Source organism: Plecotus auritus (assembly GCF_963455305.1).
Source record: "Plecotus auritus genome assembly, chromosome: X".
Taxonomy (NCBI): Eukaryota; Metazoa; Chordata; class Mammalia; order Chiroptera; family Vespertilionidae; genus Plecotus; species Plecotus auritus.
In genome coordinates, this window is record NC_137784.1 from 1,941,130 (window position 1) to 1,963,629 (window position 22,500).

Below are 22,500 nucleotides of genomic sequence, written 5' to 3' on the forward strand. Positions count from 1 at the left end.
AGTCGGACATCCGTCTCACAATCCCCGACCACTAGCTCCTAATCGCTCACCTGCCTGCCTGCCTGGTCACCCCTCACTGCCCCCGATGCCAGCCTAATTGCTCCCAACTGCCTCCCCTGCTGGCCTGGTCACCTCTTACAGCCCCCCCCCAACTGGCCTGGTTGCCCCCAACTGCCCCCCTCTGCTGGCCTGGTCGCCCCTCATGGCCCTCCCCTGCCGGCCTGTTCTCCCCACGCAGCCTGCTTGTTCAGTTGTTTGGTCGTCCCTCACTAACCCCCCTGCCAGCCTGGTCATAGGCAGCCATCTTGTGAGGGCGTGATGGTCAATTTGCATATTACCTCTTTATTATATGGGATAATGTTTAAGAGGATAGGATATTGATACACGGACAAACAAACCAACAGAATTTTAACGATATGCGACAAAAGTCTTTCGGTTCAGAAATATAGCATCCTGATGTTTTATTATCTACACTGAAAAAAAAATAACTTTTACCTATTTCTCACATAATACAAGTAGATCAACTCCAGAGACAAAAAAAATAAGTGTTTTTGGAAAATACAACGGAAAGATGCCCTCATCTCTTTGGGTAGGAAAGACAAAATTCCCAAAGTACTCGTCCTAAAGCAGTGGTCGGCAAACCGTGGCTCGCGAGCCACCTGCGGCTCTTTGGCCCCTTGAGTGTGGCTCTTCCACAAAATACCACGGCCTGGGCGAGTCTATTTTGAAGAAATGGCGTCAGAAGAAGTTTAAGTTTAAAAAATGTGGCTCTCCAAAGAAATGTCAATCGTTGTACCGTTGCCATTTGGCTCTGTCGACTAATGAGTTTGCCGACCACTGTCCTAAAAAAAAATTATGGCAAAGTCAATAAAGTAACTTTACGAACGTAAGCTCATGAAAATACACATGGTGCTATAGACAGACGTTGTAACGTCGAAAAATCCACACGTAAAACCTATATGCTCATGTTGACCAAGGTCACACCAACCAATTTAATGAATAAATTTTTTTAAAATTCTATATCATAAAAGCCTAATATGCTAAGTGTCCGGTCGTCAGGTGGGCCATCCAACCAATCACAGCGTCATATGCTAATGATATGCTAAGGCCGCTCAACCGCTCGCTATGACATGCACTGACCACCAGGGGGCAGACAGTTGACCGATCGACCAGTTGCTATGACGTTCACTGACCACCAGGGGGCAGACGCTCAATGTAGGAGCTGCCCCTTGGTGGTCAGTGAGCTCCCACAGGGGGAGCGCCGCTCAGTCGGACATGCCCCGAGGGCTCCCGGACTGAGAGAGGGCATAGGCCAAGCTGAGGGATCCCCTACATCCCCCCCACTGCTGCCAAATTTCGTGAACCAGGCCTCTAGTAAAAAAATAATAGACCGGTGTGGCTCAGAGGATAGAGCATTGGCCTGCTGACTGAAGGGTCCCGGGTTCGATTCCGGTCAAGGGCATGTACCTTGGTTGCGGGCACATCCCCAGTGGGGGGTGTGCAGGAGGCAGCTGATCGATGTTTCTCTCTCATCGATGTTTCTAGCTCTCTATCCCTCTCCCTTCCTCTCTGTAAAAAATCAATAAAATATATTTTTAAAAAATAATAGAAAATACATCGTTAAGAACAGTGAAAGCTGAGCCACAGGGTAGAAGACATTTGCAACATATATAATTGCTGAAGGACTCCAAGCAGAAAAAAAAAATGTATAAGAAAAAGATACACAATCTAATAGAAGATTTGATGGAAGAAAGACGCTTCTTCAAACAGGAAATGCAAGCAGTGGATAGTGGAAATTGGGTTCAACCAAAATGTTCATGGAGACCTTTGTCCAAGAGGAAAGGTCCTTCAGCTCTAGTCCGGTCCAAAATGTCCACATTTAGAAAATATCTCTGTGTGCAAATAGCCCGTGACATTTATTTATACACTAGAGGCCCGGTGCACGAATTTGTGTACGGGGGGGGGGGGGGGGGGTCCCTCGGCCTGGCCTGTGGGATTGGGCCGGAACCGGCTCTCCACATCCCCTGAGGGGTCCCAGATTGCGAGAGGGCACAGGCCAGGCCGAAGGACCTCACCGGTGCATGATGGGGGCCGGGGAGGGACCAGGAGGTGGGCCAGGCAGGAAGGGACCGCAGGAGGGCTCCAAGGCGTGTCCAGCCCGTCTCACTCAGTCCCCATCAGCCGGACGCCAGCAGCAAGCGAACCTACTGGTCAGAGCGTCTGCCCCCTGGTGGTCAGCGCACGTCATAGCAAGCAGTTCAGCGGCCTTAGCATATCATTAGCATATGACGCTCTGATTGGTTGAACGGGCGACTGGTCGACCGGACACTAGACTATTGGGCTTTTATTCTATATGATTTCTGACTCTCTTTGACCGCTTCGATTGGTTGAATGGCCAACCCAACCACTGGATAATTAGCATATTAGGCTTTTATTATATAGGATTTTGTTCACAGGCTTCACACATAAAAAAAAAAAATACTACCATGACCAAATTTTTTCTCAATGGACACGGGGGGAAAAAAATATATATCTTGTAAGAGGAAACAGGAACAGATATATGGAAATGCCTCAACTTCAAGAAACAACAAATTAAAAAAAGAAGAAAACAAAACAATAATGAGTTTTCATGCATAGCCACCAGACTGGAAAAAATATCAGATACCGACAAATGTTGATGCAATTATTACTATGCTGCTGCAAAATGTTATTCCCATTGGGAGGAAAAAGCTCAGTCTTAGCTAAATTACATTTAAATTGATAATTCGAGCCCGGCCGGTGTGGCTCAGGGTTTGAGCGTCGACCTATGAACCAGGAGGTCACGGTTCGATTCCCGGTCAAGGGCACATGCCCGGGTTGTGGGCTCGATCCCCAATGATTCTCTCTCATGGTTGATGTCTCTCTCTCTCTCTCTTCCTCTCTCTCTCACTCTCTCTCTCTCTCTCTCTCTCCCCCCACTTCCTCTCTGAAATCAATAAAAACATTTAAAAATTTTTAATATAAGAAATACAATTTTATAAAATTTGAAATATATACTAGGAGACACCCTATCCTATCTAATAAAAGAGTAATATGCAGATTGACCATCACTCCCGACACACAAGATGGGCGCCCCTATGTGGTCACAAGATGGCCGTCACAAGATGGCCAGCAGAGGAGGGCAGTTAGGAGGGACCAGGCCTGCAAGGGAGGGCAGTTGTGGGCAATCAGGCCAGCAAGGGAGGGCAGTTGGGAGGGACCAGGCCTGCAGGGGAGGGCAATTAGGGGTGACCAGGACTGCAAGGGAGGGCAGTTAGGGGTGACCAGGCCAGCAGAGGGAGGAAGATGGGGGCGACCAGGCCTGCAGGGGGGAGCAGTTAGGGGGACTAGGCCTGCAGGGAAGGGCAGTTAGGGGTGACCAGGCCTGCAGGGGAGGGCAGTTAGGGGCAATCAGGCTGGCAGGAAACCAGTTAGGCATCCATCAGGCTGGCAGGGGAGTGGTTAGGGGGTGATCAGGCTGGCAGGCAGAAGCGGTTAGGGGCAATCAAGAAGGCAGGCAGGCGATCAGTTAAGAGCCAGCAGTCCTGGATAGTGAGAGGGATGTCCAACTGCCCGTTTAGGCCCGATCCTACCGGGATCAGGCCTAAACGGGCAGTCAGACATCCCTCGAGGGGTCCCAGATTGGAGAGGGTGCAGGCTGAGCTGAAAGACACACACCCCCATGCACGAATTTCGTGCACCGGGCCTCTAGTATTGTTATAAGAAAACTAGAGGTGTGGTGCACAAAATTCGTGCACTCCGCGGGGTCCCTCAGCCCAGCCCGCACCCTCTCGCAGTCCGGGAACCCTCAGCGGATGTCCAGCTGATGGCTTAGGCCCACTTCCAGCTGTGAGCCCGGCTTCGGGCTGAGCGGCACACCCCCTGTGGGGGCACACTGACCACCAGGGGGCAGCTCCTGCATTGAGCGTCTCCCCCCTGGTGGTCAGTGCACGTCATAGCGACCGGTCTTTCAGTCATTCGGTTGATTTGCATATTCCCCTTTTATTATGTAGGATTATTAACGATATCGCGAGAGCTGTATTCTACACCCCCGTGACAATGTTGTAAGTGCAGATTTATACTTCTTAATTGCTTCAACCTGTTCATCTGATCTCTCATAAGGTATAGAAATGCCTAACCATTATGCAGTACATCTGACACTACTATAATATTGAATGCCAACGGTAGTTGAATTGAAATACGTAGGCAAAAAATGCATACACACTTTGACTAATTATAAAGACAGTGATTATTAAAATGAATTTCGTTTTCACTAAAATATACTATACATTTCATTTTCTTTCTTTTTGAAAATAAAATGCATAATTTTTTAAAATATATTTTTACTGATTTCAGAGAGGAAGCGAGAGAGAGAGAGAGAGAGAGAGAGAGAGACATCCATAAGGAGAGAGAATCATGGTTCGGCTGCCTCCTGCACGCCTCACCCTTGGGATCGAGCTTGCAACCTGGGCATGAGCCCTTGACTAGAATCGACCCGGGACCTCTCAGTCTGCAGGCTGACGCTCTATCCACTGAGCCAAACTGGCCAGGACAGGGGTCCTCAAACGACGGCCCGCGGGCCACATGCGGCCCGCCGAGGACATGGATCTGGCCCGCTGGGTGCCGCTGCCTGTCCTGCTTAGCAGCCGACGCGTCCCGGGCCGCAGTGCACATAGGAATTTGTTCATAGTTGTTTTTTTTTAAACGATAGTCCGACCCTCCAATGGTCTGAGGGACAGTGAACTGGGCCCCTGTTTAAAAAGTTTGAGGACCCCCGGGCCAGGACATAAAATGTATAATTTTTTTTGTTGATAGTATTATAGATACCTCCCCTTCCCCCCGTTTACCTCCCTCCTCAGAGCACTTACCCACCCCAAACCCCAGGTCTTCACCACCCTATTGGCCTGGTCCATGGACTATGAACATCCTATATAATAAAAGGCTAATATGCAAATTGTCCCCTCAACCAGGAGTTCAACCGGGAGTTCGACCAGGGGGTGGGGTGTTCGGGCCATTGCCCGCGACCCTTTCCCCCCCGTTGGCACCACTCCCCAGCTGGCCAACCACCCATGGCCACTCTCCCAGACCGGCCAGGCCCCAACTGGCTGCGATCCGGGTGGGCTAGCTGGACCCCACCCATGCATGAATCCGTGCACCGGGCCGCTAGTAAGTATCTAAGTTCTTTGGTTTATCTTTCCTCGCACTCCATCCCTCACATCGAGGGACGCCCATCGGTTCCACGTCTCCCGGTTTGGGGTCTTATTTTCTTGGTCACTTCCTTTTGGTCATTATATCCACTGAGCCAAACTGGCCAGGGCTCATTTCTTTCTTTTAATATACACGGAGTGGCCAGATGATGATGATCTCTGAACGCATAATAATCTGGCCACTCAGTGTATATATATATGTTAGAGGCCCGGTGCATGAATTTGTGCATGGGTGGGGACCGGCCAGCCTGGCCAGGGGGAGGGGACATGGGCAGTTGGCCGGCCTGTCTGCTGGTCGAACTCCTGGTCGAGGGGACCATTTGTATATGAGCCTTTTATTCTATAGGATCGACACGGAGTGGCCAGATGATTATGTGTTCAGAGATCATCATCATCTGGCCACTCCGTGTATATACTTTTTCTTGATTTCAGAGAGAGGAAGGGAGAAGGAGAGAGGTAGAAACATCAGTGATGAGAGAGAATCATGGATTGGATGCCTCCTGCACGTCCACTACTGGGGATGGAGCCGGCAACCCGGGCATGTGTCCTGACGAGGAATCAAACCGTGACCTCCTGGTTTATAGCTTGATGCTCAATGACTGAGTCATGCTGGTCAGGCTCATTGATACACACACACACACACACACACACACACACACATGTATGCACTCGCTGGACGTAAAATCAAACAGAAAATGAATTCCTTAGACGTAATACAGAAATCAAAGAAGACAAAGCTATGTGAGGAGGTCGGAGGAACCCTCCATCTCCAAGGTCAGAGAGGTGAGGGCGCATGGAGAACTTCCTGAGAAATCCCGATTCCCTCTTAGATCCTCGAAGGAGAGGCGGACGGATCTGTGTGATCTCTGAGGAGCGAGACGGAGATCGACCGACCGGGCGAGGGCTGAAATCTGGCCCGGAAACCCACCAGGGAATGTGGGCTCTTCATCGGCACGCCGTTCAGAGGAAGACAGGAAAATTATACCCGTCACGGCGAATGACAGCCTATAGGCAGGAAGAACGCCGGCACGGAGGCGGCCCGGAGCCCGCGTCCGGGCTGCTAATGCCAGAGGGTCGTCATTGGCATCATCGGAAAACACAGTCATTACGGCGTCTCCAAAGAAAACGACAGGCGTGCGTGTGATTTTTTTTTTTTTTACCTTCATGCTTCCTTTCCTTTTCGAGAGACCAATTTCATTTATTTATTGGTTTGTTGGTTGATTTATTTTGAATCCTCACCCGAGGATATTTTTTCCATTGATTTTTAAGGAGAGGGGGAGGGAGAGGGAAAGACAGAGAGAAACATCGATGTGAGAGAAACACATGGATGGGTGGCCTCCTGCACACGCCCTGACCCAGGTACGTGCCCTGGACCGGAATTGAATCTGGGACCCTTCGGTCCACAGGCTGATGCTCTATCCACTGAGCCCAACCAGCTAGGTGTACCTTCGTTCTTTCATTTAAATATATTTGTACTAGAGGCCCGATGCACGAAGATTCGTGCAAGAACAGGCCTTCCTTCCCGTGGCGTCGCTCCCAGCCGCCCGGAAGCCTGCAGGTCCTCACTCCCGTCAGAGAACTGCTCCTGTGGCTCCCTCCGCCTTCCGCCCTCCACATCATAGTAGGCGTCCAGCCCCACCCGGCCGCTTCGCGCCTGCGTATGCAAATGAACTCGCCATCTTTGTTGGGTTCATTTGCATACTCACTCCTGATTGGCTGATGGGTGTCGCGGAGGTACGGTCAATTTGCATATTTCTATTTTATTAGTATAGACCAGCCGTGGGCAAACTACGGCCCGCGGGCCGGATCCGGCTGTTCTATCCAGTTCTCTTGGTCTCCCCTCCGCTCCTTTACTTTGAATTTATATTAGTTCACACAAACACTCCATCCATGCTTTTGTTCCGGCCCTCCGGTCCAGTTTAAGAACCCATGGTGGCCCTCGAGTCAAAAAGTTTGCCCACCCCTGGTCTAGACCGATTTCAGAGCGGAAGGGAAAAGGGGAGAGAGAGATAGAAGCATCTATAAAAGCGCAAACAACTGTTATGACCTAATGACCAGAATGACCGGTCAACCCGTCGCTATGATGCACACTGACCACCAGGGGGCAGACGCTCAATGCAGGAGCTGCCTCCAGGTGGTCAGTGCGCTCCCAAAGTCGACTTCCTGTAGCCCCTCTCCCCATCCAGCCAACCTCCCGCGGCCCACCCTCCTGGCCGCCTCCACCCCCTCACTGACCCGATGGGGGGGACCATCTGGCCAATCTCACATGGCTCCTCCCCCCTGCTGATTGGCCTCACTACCACAGTCCCTCCCCCCACCCACCATTCCCTCCCAAAAGGCCTCGATCCCTGGCCAGGCTAATGGACCCCACCCCTGCACGAATTCATGCACCGGGCCTCTACGCAATGATGAGAGAGAATCATAGACCGGCTGCCTCCTGCACGCCCCCTGTGGGGATCGAGCCCGCAACCCGGACATGTGCCCTTGACCGGGAGTCTGACCGTGACCTCCGGGTTCCTAGGTCGACCCTCAACCACGGAGCCACGCCGGCCGGACCAGACGGATCAGCCTGTGCATGAACCCTCGGTCTTCCGCTTGAAGATTAAATAACTCCAAACCACGATTCATCTCCACAGGCCGCAGGGAGAGACGCCTACGAGTATCCTTTTAGAAGCCGGAACAGATGTTCCCTTCAAGCCCTACTTCTGGGCCGATCCCTCCTCGAAAGCGAGACGCATTTCAGTCACTGCTCAGGGCTCCCGGCTCGACACGAAGAAAAGAGCAGATGAGGTCAACACAGCTCCTTAAGAGGCGACCCAGGATCTCAGCCATCGAGCGCACCTGGGGCTCAGGGGAGTCCCCTCGAGATACGATTGCGATGCTGACACCTGTGTTTGATACCCCCTCTGTTCATCCTCGCCTGGGGGGTGTCCCTCCTGGCCTCTGAGTTAGATTTCAGTCCCTTTGCTCCTGGACCCCGTCACGTAAGGACGGGAGGATGACCTGGGACGTCAGGTCAAGGACAAGCATGGTTTGACGCCGAGTCAGAGGGCATGAGAGACGCTCACGTGTGCAGGTGCGATGCCTCAGGGCGGGCATTGTGTGCGCCTGGACTGCAATCCTATATGAGAAGAGGGAAATAGGCAAATGGGACCCTCGCACCTGGGAACGACGTTTTGCTATGACGCGCACTGACCACCAGGGGGCAGAGCCGCTCAGCCAGAAGCCGGGCTCACGGCTGGGGACCAGGCCGGAGCCGTTCGTCGGACATCCCTCGAGGGCTCCTGGGCTGCCAGAGGGATGTCTGGTCTCCAGGGGAGCGGGCCTAAGCCGGCAGGCGGACATCCCCCGAGGGTCCCGGGACTGCGAGAGGGCGCAGGCCGGGCTGAGGGACACCCACCCAGCCCCCCCCCCCCAAGTGGATGAATTTTCATGCACCAGGCCTCTAGTATAGCAATAAGGACCCATGCCTTTTTAAAAATATATTTTTATTGATTTTAGAGAGGGAGAGAGAGAGAGAGGCGGGGATATGGAGAGAGAGACAGAAACATCCACGAGGAGAGAGAATCACGGATCGGCTGCCTCCTGCACGCCCCCCTACTGCGGATCGAACCCACAACCCGGGCGTGTGCCCTGGACCGGGAATCATAACCATGACCTCCTGGTTCATAGGTCGAAGATCAAGCATTGAGCCACGCCAGGCAGGCCCATGTCTTCTGCTAAAAATAGAAAGAGATGCCGGGCTGGTGTGGCCCAGTGGTTGAACATCGACCCATGAGCTAAGCAGAAATGACAGGTGATAGGAAAGGCAGGTTTCATCTACCTGTGCCTGCAGGAACAGGTAAGGGACGCAGAACGAGCATTCACCGCGATCCCCCAGTACCTCTCCGTTGATTCTTCTATTATTATTATTTTTTTAATATATTTAATTGATTTTTTACAGAGAGGAAGGGAAAGGGATAGAGAGCTAGAAACATCGATGAGAGAGAAACATTGATCAGCTGCCTCCTGCACACGCCCCCACCTGGGGATGTGCCCGCCACCAAGGTACATGCCCTTGACCGGAATCGAACCTGGGACCCTTCAGTCCGCAGGCCTACGCTCTATCCACTGAGCCAAACCGGTCAGGGCTTCTATTATTTTCTTATTATGTTTTTATTGATTTCGGAGAGGAAGGAAGAGGAGACCTAGCCAGTTTGGTTCAGTGGATAGAGCGTTGGCCTGCAGACTGAAGGGCCCCGGGTTCGATTCCCGGTCAAGGGCACATGCCCGGGTTGCGGGCTCGATCCCCAGGAGGGGGCGTGCAGGAGGCAGCCGATCCATGATTCTCTGATCGTTGGTGTTTCTCTCTCCCGCTCGCCCTCTCCTCTCTGAAACCAATCCTATATAATAATAAAAGGCTAATATGCAAATCGACCGAACAACGGTGGAACGACCGGTCGCTATGACACTCACTGACCACCAGGGGGCAGACGCTCAATGCAGGAGCTGCCCACTGGTGGTCAGTGGGTCCCACAGGGGGAGGGCCGCTGAGCCAGAGGCCGGGCTCACAGCTGGCGAGCGCAGCGATGGTGGCTAGGCTGAGGGATCCCCCCGACCCCCCCAGTGCACAAATGTCGTGCACCGGGCCTCTTGTAAAAAGTAATAATTAAAAAAGAAGTCATGCATGCATAAAATGCTATTTTCCTGGTTAACGAAGGGAAAATGTTGTTAGAGATGATTATTGTTGTTTAATGAGTGCTATATTGTCCAACCCAGAAGAGAGGGTGAAAAAATGAATGATGCGGACAATGGGAATTAGGGTAAAAATGGGTGGTGGCTTGAAAAGAATATAGATTTTGTTGTTGTTGTTGTTAATCGTGACCTGAGTGACTTTTAGAGAGAGTGGAAGGGAGGGGGGGAGGGAAGAGAGAGAGAGAGAGGATGGAGAGACACATTGACGGGTTGCCTCCCTCCTGCTTCTGGACTAGGGCCAGGATCGAACCTGCAACCCAGGTACGTGCCCTTGACCTGGAATCGAACCCGTGACCCTTTGAGGCAGAGGCTGACCCTCTGTCCACAGAGCCACACCCGCCAGGGCCCTACGGCATGAAATAATTTCGTTGTATTCTTTGCATGATACACGTATCACACATCTTTTCTTCTTCTACATCCACCGTAGCGATGACTCGTGTGGAGCTGCTGGCATCACCATTTCTCCCAGAAGAACCCCAAATTGGAAGGTGGGACCTTGCTTTTGAGAGAAACTATGAGCCCTGCTGGCATGGCTCAGTGGTTAAGGGTCACGCTATGAACCAGGAGTTCAGGGTGTGAGTCCCAGTCGAGGGCACACACCCCAGGGAGCGGGCTCTCTCCCGAGTAGGGGGCATGCAAGAGGCAGCTGATCCATGATTCTCTCTCATCATGGATGTTTCTCTCTCTCTCTCTCTCTCTCCCTCTTCCTTCCTCTTTCTCTAAAAATCAATCTATACTAATAAAAGGGTAATATGCTAATTAGACCGGATAGACCGGATGTCTGCCCGTCGTCCTTCCGGACAAAGCCACGGTGGCAGAGGCCGAGGCAGAAGTGGTTAGGGGTGATCAGGCCAGCAGGGAAGGGCAGTTAGGGGCGATCAGGCCAGCAGGAAGAGGTGGTTAGGGGCGATCAGGCCAGCACGGGAGAGCAGTTAGGGGTGATCAGGCTGGCAGGAAGAGGTGGTTAGGGGCGATCAGGCCAGCAGAGGAGAGAAGTTAGGGGTGATCAGGCCGGCAGGGAAGAGCAGTTAGGGGTGATCAGGCTGGCAGGAAGAGGTGGTTAGGGGCGATCAGGCCAGCATGGGAGAGCAGTTAGGGGTGATCAGGCCAGCAGGGAAGGTCAGTTAGGGGCGATCAGGCCAGCAGGGAAGAGCAGTTAGGGGCAATCAGGCTGGCAGGAAGAGGTGGTTAGGGGCGATCAGACAGGCAGACAGCTGAGCGGTTAGGAGCCAGCGGTCCCGGATTGTGCAGGGATCGGGCCTCAACCGGCAGTCGGACATCCCCCAAAGGGTCCCGGATTGTAGAGGGTGCAGGCTGGGCTGAGGGACCCCCCCCCCCCCCGTCCCATGCACGAATTTCGTGCGCGAGGCCTCTAGTAAAAAAAATTAAATTAATTTTAAAAAGAAGGTGAGGCCTGCATCAATGACACTGGTGTTAAAGGAGGCGTTTGCAGGAAAACAGAATGGCCAGTCTTCGATGAAACGGAGCAGCGTCCTGGTGCACGGAGTGTAAATGACCGTCATTAACTCCCCTGAGGCATTCGCAGGTTCTGACCACGGGGAAGACTCGCTCGTGGGGCAGCGAGGGGATGTTTCAGTGAACAGACTCTCTCCTCGGTGGATTCGCTTTTGGGTTTGTTTGGGTTTTTTTTGCAAATTCTCGAGTCAAAAGAAACAAACCCCACTTCATCCGCCAGAAGGAGTGGGTGTGCTACGGGGCAAATACGCAGAAGGGAAAGGCCGGGTGAGCTCTGGACCCAGGTCTCAAGGGGCTGAGGACTCTCCTATGGGAGACGATGAGTATCATCCACAGGAAAACACAGACCGGTACACAACTGGGGGTGCCTTTGACGGGACACAAGGGGTTCGGGGAGCAGTTGGCTAGAGCGTCGTCTTGGTACACCAAGGTTGCAGGTTTGATCCAGGTCAGGGCGCGTACAAGCATCGAGCAATGAATGAATAAATCAATAGGAAAACACACTGATGTTTCTCTCTCTCTCTCTCTCTCTCTCTCATCCTATATCATAAAGAGCTGACCCGCCAATGGACCCTCACGCCCTCGGGTCACAAAATGGCCACCCCCACTTCGTCACAGGATGACCTCCGACAAGCCGTCACAAGATGGCTGTCCCGATGTCATCACAAGATGGCCGCCACCCTATGGCCACCCCCACATCATCAAAAGGTGGCTGCGCCCACTTTGTCACAAGATGGCCAGCAAGGGGAGGGCAGTTGGGGGCGACCAGGCCGTCAGGGGAGGGCCGTTGGGGGTGATCGGGCTGGGAAGGGAGCAGGTAGATGTCCATCATGCTGGCAGGGGAGTGGTTATGGGTCAGCAGTCCCAGATTGTGAGGGGGATCGGGCCTAAACCGGCAGTCGGACATCCCCCGAGGGGTCCCAGATTGGAGAGGGTGCAGGCTGGGCTGAGGGACATCCCCCCCAGTGTACAAATTTCATGCACCGGGCCTCTAGTCAATAAATAAAAAATTTGCTCAGCCAATGAGACTCAGTTTGAGCATCAACCTATGAACCAGGAGGTCAGGGTTCGATTCCCGGTCAAAGGCACGTGCCCGGATTGTGGGCTCCATCCCCAGCAGGGGGCGTGCAGGAGGCAGCTGATCGATGTTTCTCTCTCATCGATGTTTCTAACTCTCTATCCCTTTCCCTTCCTCTCTGTAAAAAAAATCAATAAAATATATTTTTTTAAAAAAATGATTGCCTTCAAAGTAAAAGAAGAAAAGAAAATCAGAAAATGAGAAGACTCTTCCATCTAAGACTTTGTTTTCCTGAAAAAAAAAAACAAACAAAAAAAAAAAAACAAGGGATTTTGAGTATTTTATCAAAACTCCAAACAGCTCAACTGTGGCCCAGCCGGTGTGGCTCAGTGGTTGAGCGTCGACCTAGGAACCAGGAGGTCAAGGTTCGATTATCGGTCAAGGGCACACGCTCGGGTTTTGGGCTCGATCCCCAGTAGGGGGCGTGCAGGAGGCAGCCGATCCGTGATTCTCCCTCATCATAGATGTTTTTCTTTCTCTCTCTCTGCCTTCCTCATTGAAATCAGTAAAAATAAATATATTTTAAAATCAAAAGGACACCGGGGCGATGTGCATGTCTGGGCGAGAAATGCATTTCCTACAAGTCGAGACTCCGTCCCCGCATCTTGCAGAGGTGAATAATCTCACACGCGCCTGGGAAATAATTCTCCAGATACAACGAGGCCACGTATAAACGTCCTTGGCGGGACGTGTCTCTTGCGAGAAAACGTGTTCGGCCGTGTTTCTCGTGGGACACAGATCCACGCCTCCACCTTAACTGCGTTTTTAATCTTCGACCGTGCACCGCTCAGCCACATCCAGGTCTCATTCTCCGAACCAAAATCCAGCTCGGGGGCCTTGTCCCCAAAGCCTTTTCACCTTCCACGTGAGCATTGCTCCAGGGATCAAGGAATAGTTTATTCACGGATTGCAAAAAAAAACAACCAAACAAACAAACAAAAAAAACACCAAAAAATACCACACAGAGGTAATCCTCATAATACAGCCCCCAGCGACACATATGGTCCCAACGCCCAGTTTGAGAAAAATGAACCGGACGCGGAGAAGAGGGGCGCCGCGCCTGAATGTCCACGCACTTCGCCGACATCCAGTCCCTGTGAATCGCAAGGTGTTCCCACATTCAACGAAGAGGTAAGCTCCATCTCCTGCAGAAGCAATGGGCTCGGCCACCTGCCCCCTCTGCCGGCCTGATCGCCCCTAACTGCCTTCCCTGCCGGCCAGATGGCCCCTAACTTCCCCCCGCCACCCTGCTGGCCTGATCACTGCCATGACCCCTACAGACCTGTTCGTCCACAACTGCCCCCCTCTGCCAGCCTGATCGCCCCTAACTGACCTCCCCTGCCGGCTAGATTACCCCAAATTGCCCCCCGTTCCCCCACTGGCCTGATCACCTCCACTGACTCCCTACAGGCCTGTTTGTCCACAAATGGCCCCCTATGCCGACCTGATCGCCCCTAACTACCCCCCCACTGGCCTGATCACCCCCACAGACCCCCTACAGGCCTGTTCGCCCACAACTGCCCCCCCCTGCCAACCTGATTGCCCCTAACAGCCCTCCCCTGCCGGCCAGATCGCCCCTAACTCCCCCACGCCACCCTGCTGGCCTGATCACTGCCATGACCTCTATAGACCTGTTCGTCCACAACTGCCCTCCTCTGCCAGCCTGATTACCCCTAACTGCCCTCCCCTGCTGGCCAAATCTCCCCTAAATTCTCCCCCTGCCCCCCCGCTGGCCTGATCACCCCCACTGACCCCCTACAGGCCTGTTTGCCCACAACTGCCCCCCTCTACTGGCCTGATCGCCCCTAACTGCCCTCCCCTGCTGGCCAGATCGCCCCTAACTTCCCCCCCGCCACCCCCGCTGGCCTGATCACCCCCACTGACCCCCTACAGGCCTGTTCGTCCACAACTGCCCCCCCTGCTGACCTGATCGCCCCTAACTGCCCTCCCCTGCCAGCCAGATTACCCCAAATTGCCCCCCGTTCCCCCACTGGCCTGATCACCCCCACTGACTCCCTACAGGCCTGTTCGTCCACAACTGCCCCCCTCTGCCGACCTGATCGCCCCTAACTGCCCTCCCCTGCAGGCCAGATCGCCCCTAACTTCCCCCGCAACCCCGCTGGCCTGATCACCCCCACGGACCCCCTACAGGCCTGTTTGTCCACAACTGGCCCCCTATGCCAACCTGATTGCCCCTAACTGCCCTCCCCTGCCAGCCAGATTGCCCCAAATTCCACCCCGCCCCTCCACTGGCCTGATCACCCCCACTGACTCCCTACAGGCCTGTTCGTCCACAACTGCCCCCCTCTGCCAGCCTGATCGCCCCTAACTGCCCTCCCCTGCCAGCCAGATTACCCCAAATTGCCCCCCGTTCCCCCACTGGCCTGATCACCTCCACTGACTCCCTACAGGCCTGTTTGTCCACAACTGGCCCCCTATGCTGACCTGATTGCCCCTAACTGCCCTCCCCTGCCAGCCAGATTGCCCCAAATTCCACCCCGCCCCTCCACTGGCCTGATCACCCCCACTGACTCCCTACAAGCCTGTTTGTCCACAACTGCCCCCCTCTGCCAGCCTGATCGCCCCTAACAGCCCACTCCTGCTGGCCAGATCGCCCCTAACTCCTCCCCCACCCCCCCGCTGGCCTGATCACCCCCACTGACCCCCTACAGGCCTCTTCGTCCACAATTGCCCCCCTTGGCCGGCCTGATCGCCCCTAACTGCCTCTGCCTCGACATTCCTGGAGGCCCCAATCACAGGAAAATCCTCTCAAAAAATTACGGCATCGCGTTTCCCACAGGCCAGACGCCATGCCGCGACGTGACCGGAAGAGAAGGCCAACCTCCTCGGCCTTGACCGACCGCGGCCACCGCCTCACCCATTCATCCCCCAACGCGAGCTCACACCCACGGCCCCTCAGACGGAGCCCCTTCCATGCACTGGACGGGGGACACAGACCCCGTGCCTACGTAGCGTGGACGCTTCGCGTGGGCCTTCCCGGCGACAGGGGACAGCGCCACGCGGACCCTCAGAAGGAGCTCCGTGCCGGCGGCCCCCCGGGGCGTCGGCCACCGGACGGCAGGACTCACCTAAAACGCCCAGCCGGTAGTTGATGGTGATGACGATGACGTTGCCGTAGCTGGCCAGGATGCTGCCGTCGATGATGTTGCCGGTGCCCTCCATGTAGGACCCGCCGTGGATGTACACCATCACCGGCTTCTTACTGCCCTGGTCGTGGATGTCTGCGGAGAGACGGGGAGGCAGGACACGTGATGAGGACCCTCGAGGAAGGACGGGCGCCCCGTGGAGACCCTAGCCCAGGGGTGGGCAAACTCTTGGACTCGAGGGCCACCATGGGTTCTTACACTGGACCGGAGGGCCGGAACCAAAGCATGGATGGAGTGTTTGTGTGAACTAATATACATTCAAAGTAAAGGAGCGGAGGGGAGAGCAAGAGAACCCTCAGCTCTTTCGGCTCCGCGGGCCGGACAGAACAGCCGAACGGGCCGGATCCGGCCCACGGGCCGTAGTTGCCCACGGCTGGGCCCTAGCCAGTTTGGCTCAGTGGGTAGAGCGCCGGGCTGTGGACAGAAGGGCCCCGGGTTTGATTCCCGGTCAAGGGCACACGCCCAGGTTGTGGGCTCGATCCCCAGTGGGGGGCGTGCAGGAGGCAGCCGGTCCATGATTCTCTCTCATCTTGGATGTTTCTCTCCCCTCTCCCTTCCTCTCTGCAATCAATAAAAATATATGTATTTTTAAAAAGATGTTTTCCAGCCCTAACTGGTGTGGCTCACTGCATAGAACATTGGCCTGCAGATGGAAGGGTCCTGGGTTCGATTCCCGGCCAAGGGCACACGCCCAGGGTTGTGGGCTCCATCCCCAGCAGGGGGCGTGCAGGAGGCCGCCGGTCCATGATTGTCTCTCATCATGGATGTTTCTCTCTCTCTCTCTCTCCCTCTTCCTTCCTCCCTGAAATTAATAAAAATATAAATATATTTTTTTAAATGAAATGAGCCCTCAATTTGGCTCAGTGGATATAGCGTCAGCCTGTAGACTGAATGGCCACGGGTTCGATTCCCGGTCAAGGGCACATGCCTGGGTTGTGGGTTCGATCCCCAGTCGGGGGCGTGCAGGAGGCAGCTGATCCATGATTCTCTCTCCTCGTGGATGTTTCTCTCCTTCCCCCTCTCCCTTCCTCTATTAAATCAATACAAATATATATATATTTTTAAATATATTTTATTGATTTTTTACAGAGATGAAGGGAGAGAGACAGAGAGTCGGAAACATCGATGAGAGAGAAACATGGATCAGCTGCCTCCTGCACGCCCCCACCTGGGGATGTGCCCGCCACCGAGGTCCATGCCCTTGACCGCGAATCGAACCCGGGACCCTTCCGTCCGCAGGCCGACGCTCTATCCACTGAGCCACACCGGTCAGGGCTCATTAAAATATATATTTTTTTAAAAAAATCAAGGACTTAGCCCTGGCTGGGTGGCTCAGTGACTCGGTGGGTTGGCGCATCATCCGATCCACTAAAAGGTTGTGGGTTCGACTCCTGGTGAGGGTGCATACCTAGGTTATAGGCTCCGTCCCAGGTATAGGCCCAGAGGAGGGCCATCAGGTGAGGATTAAAAGTAAATAAATGAAGAATCTGGCCTTAGCCCGTGTGGTTCCGCGGGAAACGTGTAGGCCCCACGGACCGAAGGGTCCCGGGTACGATTCCGCTCCAGGGCACGTACCTCGGCGGCAGGCTCCACCCCAGCCCCGGCCCTCGTTGGGGCTCTTGTGGGAGGGCAACCCATCGATGTGTCTCTCTCTCGCATCGAGGTTGCTCTCTCTCGGTCTCTCCCTCTCCCTTCCGCTCTCTCTAAAAGTCAACGGACAGGTATCCTCGGGGGGAGAATGAACCCCCAAAATAAACATAAACCAAAAGGTCAGGGGAACAATGTTCGGGGGAGGATAAAAGAGGAAAAGAAGAAAATTAAGGATGTAGAGGAAATATGCTATTTCCTAACTAGCAACTCAAACCCTACAAAGGTGACTTAAATTGAAGACGCTCGTGGCATCCGTTACGAAACAGGTGATTTTATCATCTCAGGACGTGTGATTTCAACGGGAAAGAGGTCCTTTATTTTCACGGTAACTTCCCCCCCCCCACCTTTAGTCAAAGGTGTATTTCATTTTAAGAACCTTAGGTCCTGGCCTAACCGGGTGGCTCAGTGGATAGAGCGTCGGCCTGTGGATGGAAGGGTCCCGGGTTCGATTCCGGTCAAGGGCATGTACCTTGGTGGCGGGCACATCCCCAGGAGGGGGCGTGCAGGAAGCAGCTGATCGATGTTTCTCTCTCATTGATGTTTCTAACTCTCTCTCCCTCTCCCTTCTTCTCTGTAAAAAAAAAAAAAAATCAATAATATATATATATATATATATATATATATATATAAAAGCACATAAGGTCCTCAAACTCTCCATTCTGGATCATGACAAAAAATAAAAAAAACACAACACACCACGAAATAATGGTTTAAAAATGACCCACCAGGACAGGCACGTGTAAACACCGAACCCTAAAAGGGGGGCCCCCCACAAACGCTCCTGCCCTCCGTGACGCTCACATCCAAGATGTCTGAGCGACGGAGAGAAAAGAGATGTTGATAAAAACGACTCCCCGCTCCCGATAAAAACGATTGAATTGGTATCTATTTTCCCAGGAATTATACACCCTCCCTGTGGTGTTCAACCAGCGAGGACCTTCCGTGACTGCTTTCTCGTTGTATTATTTATTTTTTTTTAAAAAATTTGTTTTTTTATATATCTTTCCCGAGGATATTTTCCCATTGATTTTCAGAGCGGGTGGAAGGGGCGAGGGGGAGAGAGAGAGAGAGAGAGAGAGAAACAGAAACACTGATGTGAGAGAGACCCATCGATGGGTTGCCTCCCACGGGCACCCGACCAGGGCTGGGGTTCGAGCCTGCCACGGAGGTATGTGCCCTTGACCGGGAATCGAACCCGGGACCCCCTTCGGTCCGCAGGCCGACGACGCTCCGTCCACCGAGCCAGACCCAGTAGGGCAACTTTGCTGTGTTATTGAACAGCTAGAGGCCCGGTGCGCGAATTCGTGCAGGGTTGGGCTCCGTCGGGGCTGACGGGAGCGGACTGACCCCCAGGGGGCAGACGCTCGATGCAGGAGCTGCCCCCTGGTGGTCAGTGCATGTCATAGCGATCGGTTGACTGGTCGTCCGGTCCCTTCGGCTGTTATACAGACAGATTATATATTATATAGAGAGATGACGGGAAAACAGTATTTTGCAATGTGCTTTGAGGACAGAGACTCGGGGGGCCATGATCAATGTGTAGAGAATCCGTCTGGTTGGATAAATGAACCCACAAACACAGAAAAACATAGCCCCTCGCCCGCCCCCCCCCCCCCCCCGCCGCTCCCCACAAAAAATATATATATATATATATTTCTCCAATGTGGTTCACACAGTTTGCAAGTTCACCCACGGAATGCAGACCAGAGGCCCAAGATGCAGCGTGAACTCACAAAACCACATTCGGGAGGGAGCCAAGGAAGGGCGCATGCAGACGTGTGTTCAGAGTTCAGGGTCTCTCTTGTGGCCGGGCCGAAAAATAAAAAAAGAGAAGAAAAATAAAAAATAAAAAATAAGAAAATTTAAAAAAAACCGAAGAAGAAAAAAAAAGTGGATGTTCCTTGTCCATCCCATTGTGTTGGTCGCCTTCCTGTGTGCAAACGGCGCGTGCACACGTCTGCTCACGGGTAATACAGGGGCAGTCATCGCCCCGTCCCTGGGATTTTAAAAAAAAAGAAAAAAAATGACCGTGGTTTGCCGTGGAAGCACACCGAGGCGTCGTCATTCCAGGCCGAGGGAGGAAAAACCGGGTGGAAATGAAAAATAAGAAAGAAAATAATAATAATAATAAGAGAGAGAGAGATATACACTCATGCACCGAGCTTTGGAGGAGGGGGGAAAAAAAGAAAAAAAAAGAAGAAAAAAAAACAAGAAAAAATATACCTTCGTCGTCCCCACGGTCGTTACTGGTTATATCATCTGTGTTTTTCTTGGTGTTGGCTCCTGGCGTCAGATGGGAAGGGAAAATAAAGGGAAAAAGAATTCAAAACCAACAGGTTTGCAAAAAAAAAAAAAAGTTCAGAAGAGAGAGAGAACTACCACCCAATCAAAGGCCAAAAAAAAAGAAAAAGAAAAAAGAATAATGTCGCACAAAAAGTTAAATCTTGTTTCCTCTGGATTTAAAAAAAAAAAAAAAAAAAAAAAAGAAAGAAATAGGGCGATGAAAAATGGAAAGAAAGTGAATACATGTCAAGAAGAAACAATTCAGTGTTATTTGCAAAAAAAACAACAACAACAATTGGGTATTTTGAGAAAATGCACTTTGGGGGGTTAAAATGAGACAAAACTGCAAAGAAAAAAATCAACAAAATAAGCTAATGTGACGTTCCGGGGAGGAAAAAAAAAAGAACATTAAGTTATCAAAAAGCAGATTTTTCCCTCGTTCGTACAGGAAATGCATGTAAAATACCCAACGGTCCTCGGATGGTCCCAGGGCACCACCTAGATTCCTTCTCTGAAATCGTCCCTTTTACACTTGGGTTCAACGGGAAACTCCACGGTGGACACACAGAAACACACATAAACCATAGAACACGGGGGAAAAAAAACGCTTATCGAGATGGCTTCACGGGGGCATGGGCGTCCAGCGGGAAGAACTTAAAAAAACAAAAACGCACCATTTCCAGTAGAAGTCGGCAAGGTCAGTAGCCGGTTTAATTCACGGCCACGGAAGGAATAGATATTCTTATCTATCATTAAACACACACACACACACACACACACACACACACAAAGACACACTAATTCACGGCCACGGAAGGAATAGATATTCTTATCTATCATTAAACACACACACACACACACACACACACACACAAAGACACACTAATTCACGGCCACAGAAGGAATAGATATTCTTATCTATCATTAAACACACACACACACAAAGACACACTAATTCATGGCCACAGAAGGAATAGATATTCTTATCTATCATTAAACACACACACACACACACACACACACACACACACAAAGACACACTAATTCACGGCCACAGAAGGAATAGATATTCTTATCTATCATTAAACACACACACACACACACACACACACACACACACACAAAGACACACTAATTCATGCCACAGAAGGAATAGATATTCTTATCTATCATTAAACACACACATACACAAAGACACACTAATTCATGGCCACAGAAGGAATAGATATTCTTATCTATCATTAAACACACACACACACACAAAGACACACTAATTCATGGACACAGAAGGAATAGATATTCTTATCTATCATTAAACACACACACACACACAAAGACACACTAATTCATGGACACAGAAGGAATAGATATTCTTATCTATCATTAAACACACACACACACAAAGACACACTAATTCACGGCCACAGAAGGAATAGATATTCTTATCTATCATTAAACACACACACACACACACACACACACACACACACAAAGACACACTAATTCATGGCCACAGGAGGAATAGATATTCTTATCTATCATTAAACACACACATACACACACACACACACAAAGACACACTAATTCATGGCCACAGAAGGAATAGATATTCTTATCTATCATTAAACACACACATACACACACACACACACACACACAAAGACACACTAATTCATGCCACAGAAGGAATAGATATTCTTATCTATCATTAAACACACACACACACAAAGACACACTAATTCATGGCCACAGAAGGAATAGATATTCTTATCTATCATTAAACACACACACACACACACACACACACACACAAAGACACACTAATTCATGGACACAGAAGGAATAGATATTCTTATCTATCATTAAACACACACACACACACACACACACACACAAAGACACACTAATTCATGCCACAGAAGGAATAGATATTCTTATCTATCATTAAACACACACACACACAAAGACACACTAATTCATGGCCACAGAAGGAATAGATATTCTTATCTATCATTAAACACACACAAAGACACACACACACACACAAAGACACACTAATTCACGGCCACAGAAGGAATAGATATTCTTATCTATCATTAAACACACACACACACACACACACACACACACACACACAAAGACACACTAATTCACGGCCACAGAAGGAATAGATATTCTTATCTATCATTAAACACACACACACACACACACACACAAAGACACACTAATTCATGGCCACAGAAGGAATAGATATTCTTATCTATCATTAAACACACACACACACACACACCACACACACACACACACACACAAAGACACACTAATTCATGGCCACAGAAGGAATAGATATTCTTATCTATCATTAAACACACACACACACACACACACACACACACACAAAGACACACTAATTCATGCCACAGAAGGAATAGATATTCTTATCTATCATTAAACACACACACACACACACACACACACACACACAAAGACACACTAATTCATGGCCACAGAAGGAATAGATATTCTTATCTATCATTAAACACACACACACACACAAAGACACACTAATTCATGGACACAGAAGGAATAGATATTCTTATCTATCATTAAACACACACACACACACAAAGACACACTAATTCATGGCCACAGAAGGAATAGATATTCTTATCTATCATTAAACACACACACACACACAAAGACACACTAATTCATGCCACAGAAGGAATAGATATTCTTATCTATCATTAAACACACACACACACATACACACAAAGGCACACTAATTCATGGCCACAGAAGGAATAGATATTCTTATCTATCATTAAACACACACACACACAAAGACACACTAATTCATGGCCACAGAAGGAATAGATATTCTTAT

At 51.2% G+C, this 22,500-nt stretch overlaps 1 protein-coding gene across 5 annotated transcripts in view; it reads right to left on the minus strand.

Annotated features, from left to right (window-relative positions):
• Positions 1–22,500, minus strand: part of NLGN4X (neuroligin 4 X-linked) — a 198,273-nt gene that overhangs the window by 63,760 nt on the left and 112,013 nt on the right. For 4 of the 5 annotated variants that reach the window (XM_080652182.1, XM_080652179.1, XM_080652180.1 and 1 more), the window contains 2 exons: positions 19,554–19,613; positions 15,603–15,755 (listed from right to left, as the gene is read on the minus strand). In XM_080652182.1, the coding sequence (XP_080508308.1) occupies positions 15,603–15,755; positions 19,554–19,613 (213 nt within the window). The remainder of the gene's footprint in view (positions 1–15,602; positions 15,756–19,553; positions 19,614–22,500) is intronic. The other variant, XM_080652183.1, reaches the window with a different exon arrangement.